Source organism: Babylonia areolata, chromosome 4, assembly GCF_041734735.1.
Source record: "Babylonia areolata isolate BAREFJ2019XMU chromosome 4, ASM4173473v1, whole genome shotgun sequence".
Lineage (NCBI taxonomy): Eukaryota > Metazoa > Mollusca > Gastropoda > Neogastropoda > Buccinidae > Babylonia > Babylonia areolata.
The window spans coordinates 10,534,779-10,555,536 of record NC_134879.1 but is presented as its reverse complement, the minus strand read 5'-3'; the positions used below and the strand labels follow the sequence as shown (position 1 = coordinate 10,555,536).

Below are 20,758 nucleotides of genomic sequence, written 5' to 3'. Positions count from 1 at the left end.
TTCCTGTTGACTGAGAGGGGACTTTTCTGACTTTACACAGTCAATAAAGGCTTTTTCCTGTGCAAACTACTATCCGCCTATGTGGAGAAAACGAAAGTAGCTACGGCCGATAACCTCCTGGAAGTAGGTAACCTCCCCTTTGTCCCCCTGACTAGCGTCCTCTTTTCCGGCAGCCATCATGACTCCTGTTCCTGTGCTCTTCATATGGCTAAGTTTTTCCCCCCCGTATTTTCTGTCTGTCTGTTGATTCTCTGGCATTCTTGTTTTCATTTTTATCTAATGTACATTCATGCTCATAGCGGCTATATGATCAAGTTATTTTGCAGAAGTTTTTTTGTTTTTTGCCAAACTACTTGTATTAGTCAGTAGTTAAACGTGTCTCATTAATGTCTTGAAACTCAGAAAAAGCAGGTATATTTATTTAATTATTGTTGTCCATTTCATCATGAGAGTAAAATCAGCCTGGTTGAACTTCAGTGTCCTGCCAACAATTTCCACTTCCACGGACACGCTGATGAAGCATATGATACTGTAGGTCAGCATCAACAAATTGGAGTAAAGTTGTTTGCATGCATTATTTATGCTTGCAACCCGCATCAATACAAAGCTATGCTGTGAATCATGACCGTTTCCTACAAATGAAAGTCTGTTCAATCCTAAAACAGTATCTTTGTGAATCGCCAAGCTGTAATGGTGCGACTTCAGATGGATGGATCTAGTTCAGTGACAGCTCCACACATGGATGAAGTCGGTTCCTTTAGAAATATAGCAGAAGGGAAATGCTGCAAAACCTAAAGCCTAATTTTAATTACACATACTTAACCGTGACCCACTGGTGCAGACTCCGGCAGTTAAAGATATGGGTGTGTCAGAAATGTCAGGTGCTGGCAAGTCTTTCACACAATTGAATTTTTTTTTTTTTTAATCATATTACTAACACACAGTCTAGTTACACTCTGATCATGATGTTTCTTCTATTTTACTTTTTTCTTCTGATTCTTGACCGTAGGTTCATGTCATAAGAACTTTTAAAAGATTTTGCATTTCATTTACATCCATACTTGTACGCTCGAGTTGGATGTTAAACAGCAGCGAACATGTCCAAATATCTAAACAAAAATTATTAACAGACACACACTGGGAACTTAATTAACTATAAATCTGCAAGAAATACAAGAATTTTATTATTTCAAAAACTCCCATAGAAGTACATGAAAATGGACAAAGAAGACAAATTCTTCACATGAAAAGAGTAGTAAATAAAGAAAAGCCAACATTACATGCCATTATTAAGTTGTACAAGAGCCCCGCCTACCCAAACAATTAATTGTTTAAATCTTATATTATTTTCACAGTGTAGAATAGATTGACAAGAAACAGTGCATGGAATTTATGTTTTCTCTCTTTATCTATATATATAAAAAAAATTTTTTGCTTGTATTTTGGCAGCAAGTCTTCTTTTTAGTTTTGAGAACTACCTCAGAAAGGTGGAATAGCTAATCCACATGATGAAAAAGTTTGAAATAAATGTACTTTGAATAAACTACTAAAAACCAAAATCCACAATGCCAAGTCAGTATATAAAACACAGATCATACCAAACCATCGAGCAATACATTTAATCAAATTAGTCATGCAGCTACACCACCAAGAAAAAAGAAAATGATTATGCCGAGGTTCCAGCCACTGTACTAAAATTTTCACATATATATTGAAACAGTACTATACAAATACAACAGTACTATACAAATACACTGATCATATAGTACCACTAAAAAAAAAAAAAGAAATGGGGGTGGGGGGAGGGGGGGGGGGCTATATGACATCAACCCAAACATGACAAATTTCAAGATATATGGAGCATCGTGGACGGAATGTTCTTCATTTTATCTACAAGGAATAGCCCGACATAAATGCCTGCCATTAATACACAAAGTAAAAGTTCAATTGTTAAACATGAAAACATAAACCTTGAGGATTTAGTGCTGTCTGTGCTTTGCAGTTAACTGAGACTTCTATTGTTGGATTTAATTACCAAGTTTTTGTTTGTTTTGACAGAATTTTTTTTCCCCAGTAACGCAGTATAAGCAAGGGGGTAGATACATAGAGTGAGATAAGAAGGGAGAGGGAGAGATGGAGGGGGGATGGTGAGGGGGGGGGAAGAAGTTTGTATTGCTAGATCGATAATTAAAAACAAAAATGTTTGTTCAGAGTTATCATACTTTACTATCATTTACGGCTGACATTGATAAGCCTGCCCCCCGCATTCCCAACCCCTCCCCACACTAATTCTAAATTCAATTAAAAAACTAGAAATCCTTTCTTCTTCCAATGTCATTGAAATAATCATAGTGGTTGGGCAAACAACAACTCGCACACACATGTACGTATACAAACACATCCAACAATGTAACATTAAGTTGGGCAACAATAATGCCACTCCGGTCTTCACTCTGGGAGGGACGCTCACTCAGTCTGGCTCCGCGACTAAGCCATTATTGTCGTTAGTAGGGGGCTTAGTAGGTGGTGTCCTAAGTATGTTAAAACAGAACAGGCACCACTGAACACCACCGAAGTGACTCAGCAGCAGTGCAGGGTCTCCTCTGGTGTGTGGCCTCCTGGCAACCTAACATCGATGGTTCCCTGTGGACTGCTGACACTAGAACTGCGACAGACGAACCCGGGTGTGGCCGTGTATGGGGGAATCTAAATGAGCGGCGTGGGAGTAATGCCACTGAAACGGTGCAGATGAATGGGGCAGCAAAAAAACAAAACAAAAAAACAACAAAAAACAAACGAACAATAATGCCACTTTATCTTTTCATAGACAACTATTAATACAAAATCAACACTGAACATATAATGAATGTTTTACATAGAATACTGTAGAATTCATTTTGTGTTGGAGCATGTAAGCATACATGAATACATAACTCTGTTTTGTCTTTGTTTGCTAGTCTGTTTTTTTCATATTTTTTTTGTTTTTCAGTTTTGTGCTTCATGCGTTTGTGCGCATATCTGCATTTGATAAAAATCACCCAAACAAAATTGTCACCATATTTGATGTTCTTCCTTGTTAACTTTGTACATTTCCAATATTTTTTTTCTCCTTTCAACCAGAAAAAAAAAAAATATATTGAGGAAGTATGAATGCCAGTTCACATATTTTTCAGTTTACAACACCTTGAATTTTGTCACATTGTGACTGTAATTGTGATTCACGATGGAAAACAGAAACAAGTAAACCTTGTTTGCAAGCGTGGGAAAAAAAACAAGTGGGAGGGGGGGAAAATCTGTTTACTTTGGGCGCCTGGTAATACAAACTCTAACTCTGTGAGCCCACTGTTGAACTTGGCTCATGACTATCTTATCAACATTCACTTTAATAGGACAAGACAAGATTACAAAAATGCAGGGAAGTTCACAGAGGAAAATGTGTGCTCTCCACAACAGGGAAGGCAACATGAGCACTTCCTCATGAATTGGGTGTCACAACACTTTTTATTTTCCTTATGGCTTAGTTTAGTCTCTGTATAGGCAGACTTTGGCATGAACTCTTGTGCTATGAATATTTTGTTTACTGTCAATATCATTCTTTCTTGAAGTTTGAGTGAAGAGAAACTGACCAGTTTGGTAGGGAGACAGGGAGAGGGGAAAGAAAGGAAGAGGGTAAATGGATCATCTGCAAACCGAATAGCAAACTTTCAGTGCACCACAAACTCTCAACCATTCAACTTCAAGGCTGCTTTTCTCTATACAACCACAACAGCTGCAAGTGTAACAAATGGTGAATGGAAATAACTGCCTGTTGAACATGATAAACATGTAAATACATAAAGTTGCAAATATCAGGTGTCAAGTTCATTTAATGATCCACAAGTAACAGATTTATCTAGCCATTTGACATGAAAATGACTACATAAAACACTACAATGGCAACTATTTATCACACATCTTAATGGTTCCAGATTCACTTGCAGAAAAGACAAAAAGCTATCTGCAGACAATGTCTCATGGTTTGAAATGTCTCAGTCATATGAACGAAAGTGGGTAAATGCAGACACCAACAGTGATGAGCAGAATGCATCAGGCCATGTCCATGCGTATCTGCCACCGAAGTGCTTTGCGCTGTTTCTCTGTGGGAGGAATGTAGTTGTTTGGTATGTACTTTCTCTGTGGTTTCTGCACAAAGATACATTCCCTTTTCAGTACTTTTTTGCCAAAAATAATTACAACTTGTGGGTTTTTTTCACACCGCATTGAACACATCAGGAAAAATCACCTTATGTACTAAAGCTGGTGCATGCAAATCATAACTCCTCAAGCAATATATCTTCTGAAGCACCTCTAAATTTTTTACACAGAACGTTTTCTTTATAATTCTTTATAATTTTTCCATTGATAAACATTGTCAACTACTGTTGCATCAGGATTCAGGTCATTTTCATGTCAAACCACAAATTCATAAAGCAGTCTTCGCCCTTAATTATGCATTCCAAAAAGTTGCCCCGAGAATTTTGCCACTTTGTTATTTTCTATGCTTCACTTTGAAAGTTCACAAATTTCTTTCCATAATCATCCACAGATCATTGCTATTTTGATCGAGCTCTTTGAAACTGCCAAAGTTGATCACAGATATTTTCCTCTGCGAAAAGACAACTAGGTGTGGTAATATTTTTTTGTCAAGCCCTAAAGAATGCACTAAAACTCAACACACAAAAAGACAACAGAGCACCAAAGAATTTGTACAGTTTGAAAGTAAGGACAAGCATACTTGTATCACCAGTGAAAGGACAACTGAACAGGCAAATCACTCACCTTTTCTGGGACAAACTGAGTGAGCATCTGCTCCCTGACGTTCCAGCGAAGATCTTTACGCTGGTTCTCCCCCGGGGCTTGCTGTGTGGCCCAGGCCTGCTGCATCTGGTGGTAGCGGGCCACTGGGTCTGCCCGGCGCAGGTTTCTGGTGTGAGGGTGGTCAAAGGAAGGGTAGATCACTGTAACATAGTTCACCATATCTGATGATGCTGTCTTTTTTGGTGTTATTTTATTTAATAGTATTTTATAATCTTTTCACACAGTGATATGCAATGTGAAAAGCCATACATCCACCCATCTTCATTGTACACACACACACACGCACACACACAACACAAACACACGCACAGAAATATATATATATCAACAGAAAATTAAACACAAACTTTAATTGTGATAAACAGCCTGGTGGTAATGTGCCCGACTAGGAAGCAAGTGCCCACAGGTTCCCAAACTGGGAGTTTTACTCCCCTCCACTAGACCTTAAGATGGTCTGGGTGACAGTCATTTGGATGAGGAGATAAACCAGGTCCAGTGTGAAGCATGCACAAAGCACATGTGACCGAACAGTTGGCAACAAAACGGTCGCCTGTGGCAAAATTCTAAACAAAAATCCACTTCTTCTATCTATCCCACAGTCTTGTAGACCGTGGGGGTACCACACACTTGGCAGCCAGCCTCCTTCCATCACGGTTGTCTGTCCTTACTGTCTCAGGGTTAGACCTGTCCACTCTGAAATGTTATCCTCCCATCTCCTCTTCTGCCTGCCTCTTCTCCTTGCTCCTTGCACTTTTCCCTGCAGAAAGGTCTTAGACAGTCCTTATGAATGCAGATGTGGCCATACCACTTCAGTTTCCTTTTCTTTCCATCATATGGCTCAATAGCTTGCTTGACTCCTACGCACTTTGTTTGTGATGTGGCCCCTGTATGTAATGCCAAGGATCTTACAGAAGCATCACATCTCTGTGGGCTGTATCATTATTGTCATTACTGTCATCATTATAGTCTTCTTTGTGCTGATCTCCATGCCATAAGCTGCAGATATTTTGTCAAGGCTTTCCATCAGGTTAACAAGCTCGTCTTCATTCCCTGCCAGTCTGTCAATGTCATCGGCAGAATGCAGATTGGTGATTGTCCTGCAACAGATGTGGACTGTTCCTTCAGTCATAATCCTCTCCAGGAAGATGCTGAAGAGAGTGGGAGATAATAAACAGCCTTGTCAAACTCCAACAGTTATCCTGAACCAGTTTCCAATGCTGCCATTGAAATAGACTGCATTGCTGGCCTTTTCATACAGACACTGTATCACCTGGCCTCTGCTGTTTCTTCTTCTTCTTCATTCGAGTGGGCTTTTACGTGTATGACCATTTTTACCCCACCATGTGGACAGCCATACTCCGTTTTCAGGGGATGCCTCAGTTATTTGACTTGACATTTGCAGGACAGTCCACAAGTGCCTTTCCAGTTGTTGTAAGCATCCTCTCCTACCTTGGCGTTCCAGTCCCCTTGCATAATTACGTCTTTCTTTGAGGTTTGATCAAAATCTTCTTGCATGTGTTCATAGAAATCTTCCACAGCCTCATCATTATCACTTGTTGGTGCATAAACCTGGATAATGGGATGTTGAATGGGATTACCTTCAAGCGTATGATACTAGGTCAGCACCCCATGCCAGAGTTCACATTGTTTTTGTGAACCAGAAACCTGACACCATGAGCATGTTTGTCCTGTTGTCCGCTGAGGTAAAGTTTGTGGCATTCCTGAGTCACAGCTTCTCAGGAAGACTAGGGAAGCTACGGCTCGGGAAAACAAATACACTTGCAGGCTACAAAAAAGAGAGGGCGGCACTGCACTGTGGCAATGAGCTCTTCCCAGGGAGAGCAGCCTGAAATCTGTTCTGATGAAAAGTAATACAATACAAATTAAAGCAATTATCTTTCTACCTGACAAACACTACACTGTCCATGAACTTTCTAGTGATACTCTTTCTATGTTGTGACATTGCATTGTCCAAGTGTTCAGTCACCTGAGGGAGGTCGAGGGTCGTCAGGCCCCAGTCTGTATGGTGGTGGTTCCCGAGAACGAGCCGACTGTGATCGTCTTGGTTCCACAAGGTCCAGATCTCGCAACACCATACGCTGCATCCTTTCATGGGTGTCAATGATGCTACCTGAAGTCAGCAACATGTATAGCACACTCTGATTTAGAGGTTTGACCACAACCTGGTCACTAGAAAATAAATTCTTTGTATGTAATTAAGTGGCGATAACCTGTTACCACGATCCTTATGGTACAGCTTAACAAGGTCCTTATACAAAATCTCATTCTATTTATGACTTCATAATTCTTAATCTTTAGACTCACTTCACTGTACTTGTTTACAGGATCCTTGTAAAAGCAATAATAAAGAAATGAATTATGAAAAGAAAGCAACCATCAAATGAAGTACTTCCACAGTCTATATGAATATCTTATTTAATGTCTGCACTTAAGAAAAAATCACATATACATTATCTACATGCATACACCATTCTTACCAAACATAGACGAACCAAACCCAAAGAAACCAATTTAACAAAATACAAGACAAAAATCAACAGTACATAGAACTGAAAAAATCTAATCTTTTTGCAGATATCAAATGATTATTTTTTCTTCCCTTTAGAATGGACAATGCAAAAAACTTTAAAATAATTTTTTCTTAGAGGAAAAAAAAAAGAAGTATAGTCTCACCTGTGTCAATATCTGACATAGACTCATCTATGAATTTTGCTCCCTCTTCATTTTTCCTGTGGAGTAACAATAAACAATTTAAACTTGTGACAAACATAATTTCCACAATTTCATAAGCAACTCATTTTTTCCTATATGATCAAAAGAAAAGTCTTAAGGATCATATCCAAGAGTTAGCCTTGAAAATCTATCCAGTTCATTAACAAGAACACTCAATCAGTTTTCAAGCATCCAGTAACAAAGACACATCACATACACTCAACACACAATAATATGTTTATAGATCTGCAAATGCAGAAACTTTTTTTTGTTGGGGGATGGGGGGGGGGGGGGGGGGGGGCGGCGAAGAGGGAAAGGGGCATGGTAAGGCAGAACTGGGCAGTTTCTGTCACATATTTATAATGTGGAAGTGAGGTTGTTCTGGACATTAGGAATAGGACCAGTTTACTGGAACATGCTTGTGCAAACAACCAACGGAGTATCCATTAGCAGGCGTTACATTGCGAAAGATGAAGACATATATATTCACAATGACTAAGGTAGTAACAAGGGATCAGAATACCTAGAACAGGGCAATGACATATATTTAAAGGTGTAACAAAGCATACAATAAAAAAGAAATAAAAAAGATATACACAGTATAATGTTAGAGGAGCGTAAGGGACTACCTACCTCAATGTTTTGCGTTTCATCCTACGTATTTCAGACTCTGTTTCAGAGACATCATCACGGAAGTGCTGCACTTTGGGGGGAAGTTCAAAGAGAGAGAAGTGACCAGGCACTGAAGGTTTCTCTTTGGATTTCTCCTTATGTCTCAAGTCATGCTCCTCCAGGTCTTCTCGTCTCTATGCAAACATAGTAGAAAAAGGGATCTCTCATATGATAGATTCATTATTTATTTAAACAAATACATGATACATAATATAATTACACAATTACAATTCTTTGACTCTTATGTAACTTATATTTTGTTGGAAAGCTGTACTTTCATACTGTTAACAATGACAATTCAAAACTCTAAATTGTCTAATCATCATGCATGGACATCCACAAGTTTACACTTCTCTTTGATACATATATGCAGGTACCAGCAACCTTAAAAAAAAAAAAAATCTGTTAAAACAACATTTAAACAAGCATAGATTAAAACTATAAGTCAAAACAAACATCCCACCACAATAATTATATTTCTATGTGTATTAGAACCAAAGTTACAGTCAATTGAAGTTCATTAAAATTGAGCCTTTTTGAATTTCATTTTGAGTTTTGGCCAATTTTACAGCATCACTGCATGTATACTAAACAACAGAGACAGCTAAAAATTAAGGAGAATGATATTTTGTTTATAGTAAAGATGCCTAATTTTCCCCCCAGCTATATTACCTGATCGTTTTATTGATATTGAGCTTTATATAAAATCCCTTTTTTTTTTCTTTTTTTTTTTTTAGCAAATTCTCACACGGCAAAATTTGTCCAAATAACAGGTGCAGTTTCTTCATTTATCAAGCTATTTTTATGAAATGAAGTGATTTGTATTCAGCTGACCAAGGCCTTTAAAATGGGGTACAGCAATAATTCAGTTTGAAGACATTTTTTTTTAGAATTAGAAGTATTTCATATGATCTGTAAGATTTAACATCAAATTCTTCTTTTTTTCTTCTTTTTTTTTTTTTAACTGGACAGACACACATGCACAAATACACATCATTATTCTCATTCTCTCTGACAGACACACACACTACCATGACTCTTTAATTAAAAGTCACATTCAGCAATTTTTTTTCTTTCTTTCTTTACTTTTTTTTTCTAAATCATGTTATCAAGCTGCAGGAATGATGATGTTATGGAAAAATAAAATTTTTGTGTGTAATAATTTGTGTTTTGTAAATAAAAGTGAAACTACTACTATAGAATATATCTGCTGATTAATTTCATTTCAACAAACAGCAATTTAACATACTTATCATTAATTCCATCACGAAAATAAGAAAAAATGATTGTCGCTTCAGTTAGATTCGAAACGAGGTGCGGCAGTATGGGGTATTCCCTTCGATCAAGCACTTTTGTGCACTCATTTATGAAAAATACCCCCTCGTAAATGTTGCTGCATTTCGGCATCCGAATGATGCACAGACCACTCTTTTGACTCGGAGCTTGTCTGCACCAGTAATACCATGCGGTAGTTGCGTATACCTTTCGAAAGGAAATTAAAAACGCTTCTCTTTAGTATCCGTAATAACTATTGTATCTATTACCAATTTTGAGAATTTTAAGTTTAAAGTCAAGCAAAAATCGTTTTTTGCACGCTATCTTCGCAATATGCGGTTTTGCAAGCCGAACTAATATTCACCGGAAAGATGAGGTTCAGACAAACACAACTGTACTAAAAATAGCTCTGTAGATCAAATGGAACAGGCAAGCTAAGCGAAGAAAAGAGAGATGGGAAAACCAGTTGACGCGATCTGTGTCGGAGCAGTCGGTCAAAACGTGCAAGAAGCTTTTAGACTACCCCTGATTTTGAATCTCTTATTCAACAAAGATAAATTACAGATGAAAAACAAAAACAGCACTGGAACGAGGAGAAAGTGAACTTTATTTCTGTATAAAACATATCTTTATTTCTTAATCATCACTGAAGTTACAGGCTTGGGGAAAATGGGCAAAATCAACGTTTTTTTAGTCTCAGCTTCAGTTTAACAAGTGAGGTTGCCGGTACCTAATATGTGTGTGTGTGTGTGTGTGTGTGTGTGAGAGAGAGAATGACAGGGAGTCAGGGACAGAGAGTGAGAGACAGAAGGCAACATGTTTTACAATTTGTTTTGAACAAATATACCAAGAATTGAAATTGGTGAGATGAGTCAGAGGATGGAGGCTGAGAGAGACTGACAGACAATAACACAAAGCAGACAGAAAAGAGAATAAGGAGAGATCTCAATCAAAATGTGAACTCACAAGACAATACTGCCCAGCGCCCGGACCATCTGCAGCATTGTTTTTATCCAATAGTGTGTCCACAGGTGAGGCAAGAAATTCTGTGAATTAAAAAAAAATAATTATCTTTAATGTTGTACATCCACACTGATACAAACAGAACAATAGCAACACTCCCCCACTTCCCCCAGTTAACCCCTACCCCCCAAAATAACCAACAACAAAAAAAAAACAAAAAACCAACAGAAAAACAAACATGAAACAAATAGAAAATGATTAAAAAGAAAAAAAAAATCAGTCATAAGAAGATTTCAGAAACTAACAAACTACTGAAAAAAAAAAAAAAAAAAAAAATGCAGGCTTATATAGCGCAGTACCCCTATCTCAAACGGGGCTCACCGCGCTTTACAATAAGATACACAAATTAAAGACTAAGTGACATAAAAATATGAATAAAATTTTTTTTTTAAAGAATTAAAATGAAATTTAAAAAAAATTAAATAAATAAATAAATAGACATAGTCTCACATTAAATTTGCCCGGGCGGGGTGACTATCCCCAACCCGGCGTGTCCCCAGGTGGCGGATTGGGGAACGGCCCCCAGATACGAGGGTTAGCTGCGATATAAGTCAGGCTTGCCTGGTCGAATAAGCAGTCCCGGACCAAATGGCGATGTTTCTACCAGGATGGGGTGGGGTAACAGGACAATAGCAACACTCCCTCATTTCCCCCAGTTAACCCCTACCCCCCAAAATAACAACAAAAAAACCAACAACAGAAAATAGCAACACTCCCCCATTTCCCCCAGTTAACCCCTACCCCCCAAAATAACAACAAAAAAACCAACAACAGAAAAACAAACAAACAGAAAATAGCAACACTCCCCCATTTCCCCCAGTTAACCCCTACCCCCCAAAATAACAACAAAAAAACCAACAACAGAAAAACAAACAAACAGAAAATAGCAACACTCCCCCATTTCCCCCAGTTAACCCCTACCCCCCAAAATAACAACAAAAAAACCAACAACAGAAAAACAAACAAATAGAAAATGATTAAAAAGAAAAAATAGACATAGTCTCACATTAAATTTGCCCGGGCGGGGCGACTATCCCCAACCCGGCGTGTCCCCAGGTGGCGGATTGGGGAACGGCCCCCAGATACGAGGGTTAGCTGCGATATAAGTCAGGCTTGCCTGGTCGAATAAGCAGTCCCGGACCAAATGGCGATGTTTCTACCAGGATGGGGTGGGGTAACAGGTGGCACTGCTACACCATATCAAATTCCCCATGTGTCCTATGACGGGTTCATTATGTGAGTAAGAGGGGCATAAAAACCTCTAGCCCCGGGGAAGGAAAACCTCAGAGAAACAAACCAGGGTAGGGGATGCTCTTAAGCCTTGGTCAGCAAGTCGCCTACAAGGGGGAAACTGGGACAAGAAAACTAATGCTGAAGACAGATGTACTGGGCCCCTGGCACATAACGGCAGTACAACGCATTTACGTCGTGGATGGAAAACCTCAAATCTTTTCGAGATGGTGCTCTACCAGTGGAGTCCCACCAGGCCAGTAGAGTGCCGGGCCGTGTGCCTCAAAAGGGCCCACCCCATGCTACTGGTGGTCACCCTGTCCCGTTGTGAGGAGCCAGGCTTCGGAGGCGGAGGAAAACTGCAAATGGCCAAAAAACATCTAACCATGGAGAAACTTCTAGACCACTCATTCTCCAGTGGAATGCAGAGGGCATCTACCACAAAAAGATTCCACTTTCTGAAAGACTGAACATTGATGTGGCCTGTATCCAGGAGACACACCTGAAATCCAACCACAGGTTCAGAGTCAGAGGTTACCAAACCTTCAAGATGGACAGAGAAGGAAGATCAAAAGAAGGAGTGCAGATACTCGTCAAAAACAGTATATCAGCCTCAGAATTTACAGTGGATACTAATCAGGAAAATGAAATCCATGGAATCAAGATTATAGTGGACAAGACTGTCATCACCATCTTCAATGTGTACTGCCCTCAAGACAAAGAGCTATCTTTACAGAAAATGGACATACTATCAGAGAACTGCTTGGTAGTAGGTGATTTTAACAGCCACTCAACCTGTTGGGGTTACAGTGAGAATGACCGAAGAGGAGACGAAGTAGAGGACTGGCAGATAGAGAGCAATCTGCTTCTGCTGAATGATCCAGAAGACCCACCAACCTCTTCTCTCGCCAATGGCTCACCACAACCACCCCAGATCTTGCCTTTGCCAATGAAGACCTTGCCCAAAAAACAGCAGGAAGGTACAAAGACAGTTGGCAGGCAGCGACCACAGACCAGTACTACTGGCCATCAATTTGCAGTATACACCAAGCAATGCCAAGTCCTTTCCCAGATGGAATTACAAGAAGGCAGATTGGGAGATGTTTGCGGGCCTCTCTGACAAGAACTGCAAGACCATCAAAATGGACGATTACAACATCAACAGAGCCACTAAAAACTTCAACCAATCCATCCTGAAAGCAGCCTCAAAGGCAATTCCACATGGCGCTCACAAGAAATACAGGCCATATTGGACAGAAGAGCTACAGGAACTTGAAGATGAAGTGACAAGGACTAGAGAGAAGGTTGAAAGCAACCCAACACAAGAAAACAACATTACTCTCAAAGCCTGCACTGCCAAATACAGAAAGGCCTACATCCAAGCTGCAAGAACAACCTGGATGGAGAAAACAGAAAAGCTGAACCTTGACAGAGATGGCAACAAACTCTGGAAACTCACCAAAGCCATGAACAACGAAGAGACAAGGTCAGCACCTGTCGCGCTTCAAAAAGACCAAGAGATGGTGACAGGGAGAGATGCAGCTATGAGCAGATCAGCAACATCACTGTGTCAGAGGACAGAAAACAACAAGTCCATGATGAAATAAAGAATCATCAGGATGACCAAGACCAACCTGAATATATGGACAGGCCTTTCAAACTGAAGGAGTTTGAAGAAGCCGTAAAGTCTTTGCAGGACAAAAAATCTCCAGGTCCTGACAAAATCATCAATGAAATGCTAAAACACCTTGGCACCAAAGCAAAGACCAAACTCCTTGTTCTCTTCAACAACAGTTGGAAGACGGGGCATGTTCCACAGAGCTGGCGAGAAGCTGACATGGTGCCCATCCACAAGAAGGGCAAAGACAGAGCCAGGGCTGATAGTTATCGCCCCATCAGCCTCACCATCTGTGTGGGCAAGCTCCTAGAGCGTATGATCAACTCACGCCTAGTTTGGCACCTGGAGAAGAGCAACATCATCGCTCCAGAGCAGGCAGGCTTCCACCAACATCATTCCACTGAGGACCAAAAGACCTACATAGCCCAGAAGATCGAGGATGGCTTCCAGGACAAACAGCATACACTGACGGTGTGGATAGACATGGAAAAGGCACACGACAAAAGTCTGGAAGGATGGCCTCTGGAGGAATCTCCAGAAGAGTGGTGTGACTGGCTGTATGTACCAGTGGATCTTGCAGTACCTGAACAATAGGAAGGCCCAAGTCCATGTCAATGGAGCATACAGTCGGAAGAAGACACTGAGAGAAGGAGTTCCTCAAGGAGGTGTCCTCAGCCCTACACTATTCCTCATCTTTATCAACAACATCGTCAAAGATATGCCACGCAAAGTCCAGGGAGCCATCCATGCAGACGATCTCGTCCTATGGTGCTCGGAAGAACACCTCACAACTGCCAACTACAGCATGCGCTGAATGTTCTCGAAAGCTGGACAAAACAGTGGCTGGTGACAATTAATGCCAAAAAGACCACTTACACATGAACTAATGAGGGCAAAGACAAACCAACTTAGGGGTTTACTGGGTAGATCATGGTGAATGGAGCTGGATCATGACCTCTATGCTGACACAAGGCTAAGTCAATTTGAACGGTCAGTATCAGCAAAGTTTCCAAATTCATGCGGTATCTGAAGGGGCTGAAGTCTACACTATTAGGAAGCTTAGGAAACATAAGAGTGCCTTGAGTGACGAGAACCCAAAATTGACTGCTTCTGTCAATTCAATAGTTGTGATGCCACCCATGATGGACAATGTCAGCCACGAGAAGTCTGGATGGTGACTATTTTATACGAAAGAAAAGATCAAATGGAACATCAGCATCATACAGCCCCAAGTATAAACTTAAACTTCCCCGCAGAGCGAATAATCCCAAATAATAAAAATAAATGGTATTGATTGAGCTTCGAATCTTTTGTGGCAAACTACAAGCATGCAAATCATAACAATGAATGCCTTAATCAAACATAGTACAATTTAGGACAAAAGAAAACTATTTTGGGTATGTGTTTTAAGCCAGATCAGAAAAGTATATGTGGAGAAATTAGAATCATAGAGAATTCCAAATTCGAAATTTCTGGCCCTGAGTTACATGCAAATGGAGCGGCCACGTGCTACCTTTGAAACTATATTAAACTAAACAAGTGGATGATGCTAAAGTATGACGCGCATTGGAAGTCGAGGAATGAGCTACCAGTGAATAGGAAAGGGCGCTGATTTTTCATTCTTAACTTGAGTGGTGGTGCTGATCCTAGTATTGGACCCCAGATTCCGAGGCGGTGAAATGATAAGTCACTATAGAACCCCGCACACAAGTTTCCCAAAGAGTTCTGGACTCATTCTACATGAACGCTCTGCGAAAGATACAAAAAATGGGTGCGTGTATGTTCAAGCTTCCGGAGAGAGAAAAAATCGTCTCGCTACGGACTGTATACCATAAGAGTGAATCAAACATAAAACAGAACAGCCACATATCAGAGGTCAGCCCCCTACGCCAGCCACAACGTTATCTTCCTGACCGATGCCCTGTCCATTTGCAGGCCCTTTTGGTCCAACAGAGATCCAGAACTCAACGATCTGTCCTCCTCTCTCGCCTCCCTCTGTACAAGTCACACAGTCACCCTGCAGTGGATTCCCTCCCACTGCAACATGCTTGGCAACAAGACTGCGGACTCCCTGGCAAAGGAAGGCATTATGAAAGAGCAGATGGACAGGTCTACCAGCTACTCTGAATCCAGGACCATCATTAAGGCCAAGCTGCAGAACAAGTGAAAGCAGCAGCGTCCATGCCACAACAGAGCAGACCTGTACTATCTGCTGACTCGTCAAGAGCAGGTAGCCATTTTCAGGCTCAGGACAGGTCACAACCACCTGAAACACCACCTATACACGAAACTCCGTATCGGCGACACAGAGCAGTGCCCCTGCAGAACAGGCAGCCAGACAACAGAACATCTGCTGCAGTCTTGCCCGCTCCACCAAACGCTCCGAGAGAAAACCTGGCCAGACCAAATCCCAGCGGCCTGGAAGCTCTATGGAGAACTGGAGGACCTGTGACATACTGCCGCCTTCGTCAAGGAGATGGGTGAATCCATCTGATAAATGATGAACGAGACAACTACATCACATTTGCTAAAATACATATTTCAGACTATCTCACATCACGCTGGCCAAAATCTACATGCTCCAAACTAAGTCTCTCTCACACACACACACACACATATATATATATACATACATATACATACACATATATACAAACACACACACACACACATATTTTTATATATATATACACACACACACACATACATATACACACACATACACACACACACATATAATGTAAAATAATCACAGGCAATATCATAGTCTCACATCACACTGGCCGAAAATCACCGCAAGATAAAACATATCACATTCACCCTGGTCAAAACATGTACCAAGAAACCAGGCCTCACAGAACCACACCCAAAATCATCACAAATGCGTGCAAATCAACTCCAAGAGCAATCACACTCACAGCAAGCATATACAAATGGAAAAGCTCTACTTAGAAAGATACAAATTGAAAAGATGTGTTTTGAGTGCTCTCTTGTGTTGGGGTGTGACAAATATGTGAGGGCAGTGAATTCCATTGTTTTGGTACAACAAAAGAAAAGGAATATTCACCGTAAGTTTTTGTGTGAATTCTTGGAATGGACAGAGTTCATATGTCATCTGAAGAACGGAGATGGCTGGGTGGTGAATAGACAGAAAATAGATCTGAAAGATAGTGAAGAAATTGTGACTAAGGACTTTGTTTGTATTGTATTCATGCTTGAATGGGGAGCCAGTGAAGGGAAGCTGCAGAGTTTTGAACTTTTTGAAGTGAATGGGGAGCCAGTGAAGGGAAGCTGCTGAGTTTTGAATTTTTTTAAGTTTGTCAACATAGTGTTTGGGGCAGCCGGCAAGAAGAGCATTTCCATAATCTAATCGAGATAGGACAAAAGAACAAACCAATGTCTTTGTGGTTTCTGTGGTTAGATATTGGTGAATGGAGCTGATTTGTCGGAGTGCCTCATATGCTGACCTACAAATGTGGTTGATGTGTATGTCAAGTGTCATGTCATCTGAAAGCATGTACCCTAAATTGCATGCGGATGCTGAGAAAGGTATGTCTGAGGTTCCTACCTGGATAGATGAAGGCTTAGGCAAGTCAGAAAATGAGTGCTTGAGTGAATGAGAACCCAGATTAGTGCTTCTGTTTTATTATCATTTAGTTTGTGATCTGTCATCCATGATTTGACATATGTGATGCATGACTGTAAAGTCTGTATGGTTTGACTCATTTCATAGAAAAAATGATAACAATGGGAAGCCTTCATCAATAATACAACATCCAAATATAAACTTAAAACTTCTGGCAAACAGAAAATAATCAAAAAGAAAAAAAAAGAAGTCATATCAAGATCTGAGAAACTTTCAAACTACTGTGGGCAAACTACTAACAAAAAATGATAACAATGGAAAGCCTTAATCAACAATACAATTTAGTGAACATCCAAAAGTAAACTAATTTTTGTTTTGTTTTGACCTGAAATCACAAAAATCTATTCTATGCATTGGTTATAATACAGCACTCATTTAACAACTGCCAATTCTGAAAATTTCCTTGGCATGATTACTATGCAATTGTGAGTCTGCCACTGCCTACCTTTGTAAAACTATAGTATAAAACTAATACAAGTGGAGTGATGGCCTAGAAGTAACACGTCCGCCTTGGAAGCGAGAGAATCTGAGTACGCTAGTTCGAATCACGGTTTAGCCGCCGATATTTTCTCTCCCCTCTCCTAGACCTTGAGTGGTGGTCTGGACGCTAGTCATTCGGATGAGACGATAAACCGAGGTCTCGTGTGCAGCATGCATTTAGTGCACGTAAAAGAACCCACGGCAACAAAAGGGTTGTTCCTGGCAAAATTCTGTAGAAAAATCCACTTCAATAGGAAAAACAAATAAACCTACATGCAGGAAAAAATACAAAAAAATGGGTGGCGCTGTAGTGTAGCAACGCGCTCTCCCTGGGGAGAGCAGCCCGAATTTCACACAGAGAAATCTGATGTGATAAAAAGAAATACAAATACAAAATACAAATACAAGTTCTACACAAAAAGAGTAAAGTTTGAAGTTCATCACACACTCGGTTCTTCTCACTCACACAGCACAAGGAAATATCAGCTAACCTTCTCTGTGTTCTTGTGTTGTGATGCCATCATCTCCAGATCCCAAACTGTTATTGTGTGAGTTGCCTCCGCTCCTTTCAGCAAGGACTAGCTGGTTCAAATCTGAGCACACCAATGTTCCCAGATTGTAGTTTGTGCAGTATTAAATATTATGTTTGTTCAATTTGCCCACAAGAAAAGTTTCAAGACTTTACATACATACAGAAGCAAATCCTCAGTGTCATACACAGAAACATACACACAAGCTTGCACTGCTGCAGCACCTCACATAATGATAGTCATGTATCACTGTGTTTACATGCTTACTTATAATTATACACAAATACAGATGAGATTATAGTCATGTACTCATTTACCACAAAGTGACACACATACAAGGATACATAATTTTCACGTAAAAAATAATACACAAATATCATGTATGACCATTGACTCAACTGAGTATACATAACTGACAGATGGAAGATCCATCATAATATGAGAATACTGGGGAATAGTGTCATTCTGATTTTAGTATTTTTTTACGCAGTAATATACGGTATAAGACAAACTTTTAAGAAGAAAATATTTTAAGAACAAATTATTAACATTTTCCAGCTATAAATCAGTTATATACAAAAGAAACAAAGACAAAGGGTTTTAACACAAGATGTAACAAACTAATCCATTATGATTACCTTTCTGAAACTGTTTAAGCTTGTCATAAGGTATATTGTCATAACCTAAGCGTGACAGCTCCTCTTGAATTTCTTGATCACTGAATGTCAGAGACGAATCCATCGCTGGAAAACAAAAAGATTTATCAACAAAAAATTAAGGATAATAATATTGAATCAATGATCATGATAAGACCACAAACTTAACCACTGAGTATATCATTAAATAAAATCAATATTAAAGAATCAAAATATAAAGGCAATATCCACAATTGTTCCCCTCCAGACGGAATGAGAAATGTTCACATGGCATGGGTGTTCACTCCGCCAGTTACATATAGGAGTGGAGGGAAAGATATACATGTGGATATTTTGCCACAATAACAAGGGAAAAAAACCCACATGATTTTGTCACCAAACCAAAAAATAGGCAATCTACAAAAATGTAAAACCAAATTGTACCACTGACTTGTTGTTACAAGAGCTAACTAATAAGTTTAAAACCACTTTTAAGATATTTGTCAAAAATGACAGCATGAATGACTCCTGGAACATTTGAATGATCATTTTACTTTCCATAATTTTTCATCCATCAAATGATCATTTACTGACTCAGATCTCCACACTCATCTTTCATGAGTGAAGAGGGTGTGGAGGGTTCTTCACATTCTTTTTTAATTAAATCACCAAACACTGAAACAGTACACTCAAAGTCAAACCAAAATCGGGATCTTCTAGGTTTTTCATTGCACTGGGTCTTCCACAACAGCAAGCATTTTCTGATTTTCTGGTATAACCATAGGAAGTTATAACATTTGCAGACCTGTCTGCACAGATGTGTATTGGGTGACTGGATAATTCTCCAGACTAAATTACTTTGTAAGTTTGTTACCATGGTTGTCCACTTTTAAGTCACTTGAGCTGCTGTAAATTCTAATCTTCTACATATTACACATCTGTCTGAGTGTATGTGTGTGCATGCGTGAAATCTGACTGTATGACACAGGAAACGAATGAGCTCCTAGTGGCAGCTGTCAGTCGGCTATACCCAGGCAGGCAGCCTGTTGTGCAAATGACCCTGTGTTTGTGAAGTGCTTAGAGCTTGGTTTCTGACTGAGGATAGGCGCTATATAAGTATACATATAAGTTATAACTCAATCAATCAATATTTTCCAACAATACTAGGATTCAAAACTTCAGCTTTGCAAACTGAAAGCGAAACACTGTTGCCCACCACTGACAAAAAAGTTTTTAAACTTAAAAGTTAAATTTGCACTACTTCTGTTGCTTTCATTATAATCCTTTTAAAAGTTTCTTCACAACTGATAATTATCAAAATACTATGTGCTTTGATAAAGAACATTAGTAAATTATAAACTTCATGCACATATGACAAAATATATCCAAACTTGTGAGAACTTAAGACTCTCTGAGCCTGATGGCTGACTAATTAAAAAGTAATTTACCATTATATCCCCTACTCTGCTACTTCTACTAAATACAAATATGTTGTGATTAAGGAAAATCTTCTTCTAGTCTGATATCAGTACTATTACTGTCATGAGTTTGCAACTTCTACTGTCACTTAATGTAAGCTGAAGTCTGCTTGATTAAGCCGAAGTCGTACACTTGTGGTGACATTATTATAAGTAAACTAATCGTTGAATTTCCGTTCCCCAATACTGAAAATGATTAAAAAGTCCATTCTGCAGGTTAATTGCGTTAATTGTTATCTCACCTGATTTTATTTTACAAGTTCTCTTTTATTGCGGAGACAGCCAAGAGATCCATCAATAAAATTCTCACAGGCACGTGAAATGATCTGAAACATGCTTGAACTCGTCAGTTTTACACTACGGACCGTGTTAGCATTTCAGCGCCACCATCTTCAAATATGATCAGTACCGATCTCTAGAACAAGAGCAATATCAAAAATGGGATATATAGTGAAATGTATCAAAATATTACCAAATCCAAGAAGTTAAATTCATGTATTTTCGCACAATCCGTGATTACTCCTCCACCATTTTCTGTTCCTGTAAACAAATGAATTGAATATGTTTCATTGGTTTCCTAA

At 39.5% G+C, this 20,758-nt stretch overlaps 1 protein-coding gene across 2 annotated transcripts; it reads right to left on the bottom strand.

Moving 5' to 3' along the window:
• Positions 1-111: 111 nt before the first annotated feature.
• LOC143280850 (centriolar and ciliogenesis-associated protein HYLS1-like) lies at positions 112-20,738 on the bottom strand. Of its 2 annotated transcripts, none has more exons than XM_076585569.1 (9): positions 20,650-20,738; positions 18,703-18,807; positions 18,026-18,127; positions 10,504-10,583; positions 8,224-8,396; positions 7,552-7,607; positions 6,845-6,988; positions 4,819-4,997; positions 112-4,182 (listed from the first exon to the last, which is right to left on the bottom strand). In XM_076585569.1, the coding sequence occupies exons 2-9, from the start codon at positions 18,803-18,805 to the stop codon at positions 4,087-4,089; spliced, it is 933 nt and encodes a 310-aa protein (XP_076441684.1). In that variant the 5' UTR covers positions 18,806-18,807; positions 20,650-20,738; the 3' UTR covers positions 112-4,086. The 2 variants fall into 2 exon arrangements, with proteins under 2 accessions (XP_076441684.1, XP_076441685.1); XM_076585570.1 differs by lacking the exon at positions 20,650-20,738 and adding an exon at positions 20,420-20,571.
• Between the last annotated feature and the right edge of the window lie 20 nt (positions 20,739-20,758).

Excerpts from the sequence above, each read along its gene's own strand:
- LOC143280850 (XM_076585569.1), bottom strand. The coding sequence starts at position 18,805 with ATGGATTCGTCTCTGACATTCAGTGATCAAGAAATTCAAGAGGAGCTG. Across the intron at positions 8,397-10,503 it reads GCGCTGGGCAGTATTGTCTT|AGACGAGAAGACCTGGAGGA; the intron begins GTGAGTTCACAT and ends ATGTTTGCATAG. Across the intron at positions 4,998-6,844 it reads CGACCCTCGACCTCCCTCAG|TGATCTACCCTTCCTTTGAC; the intron begins GTGACTGAACAC and ends ACTATGTTACAG.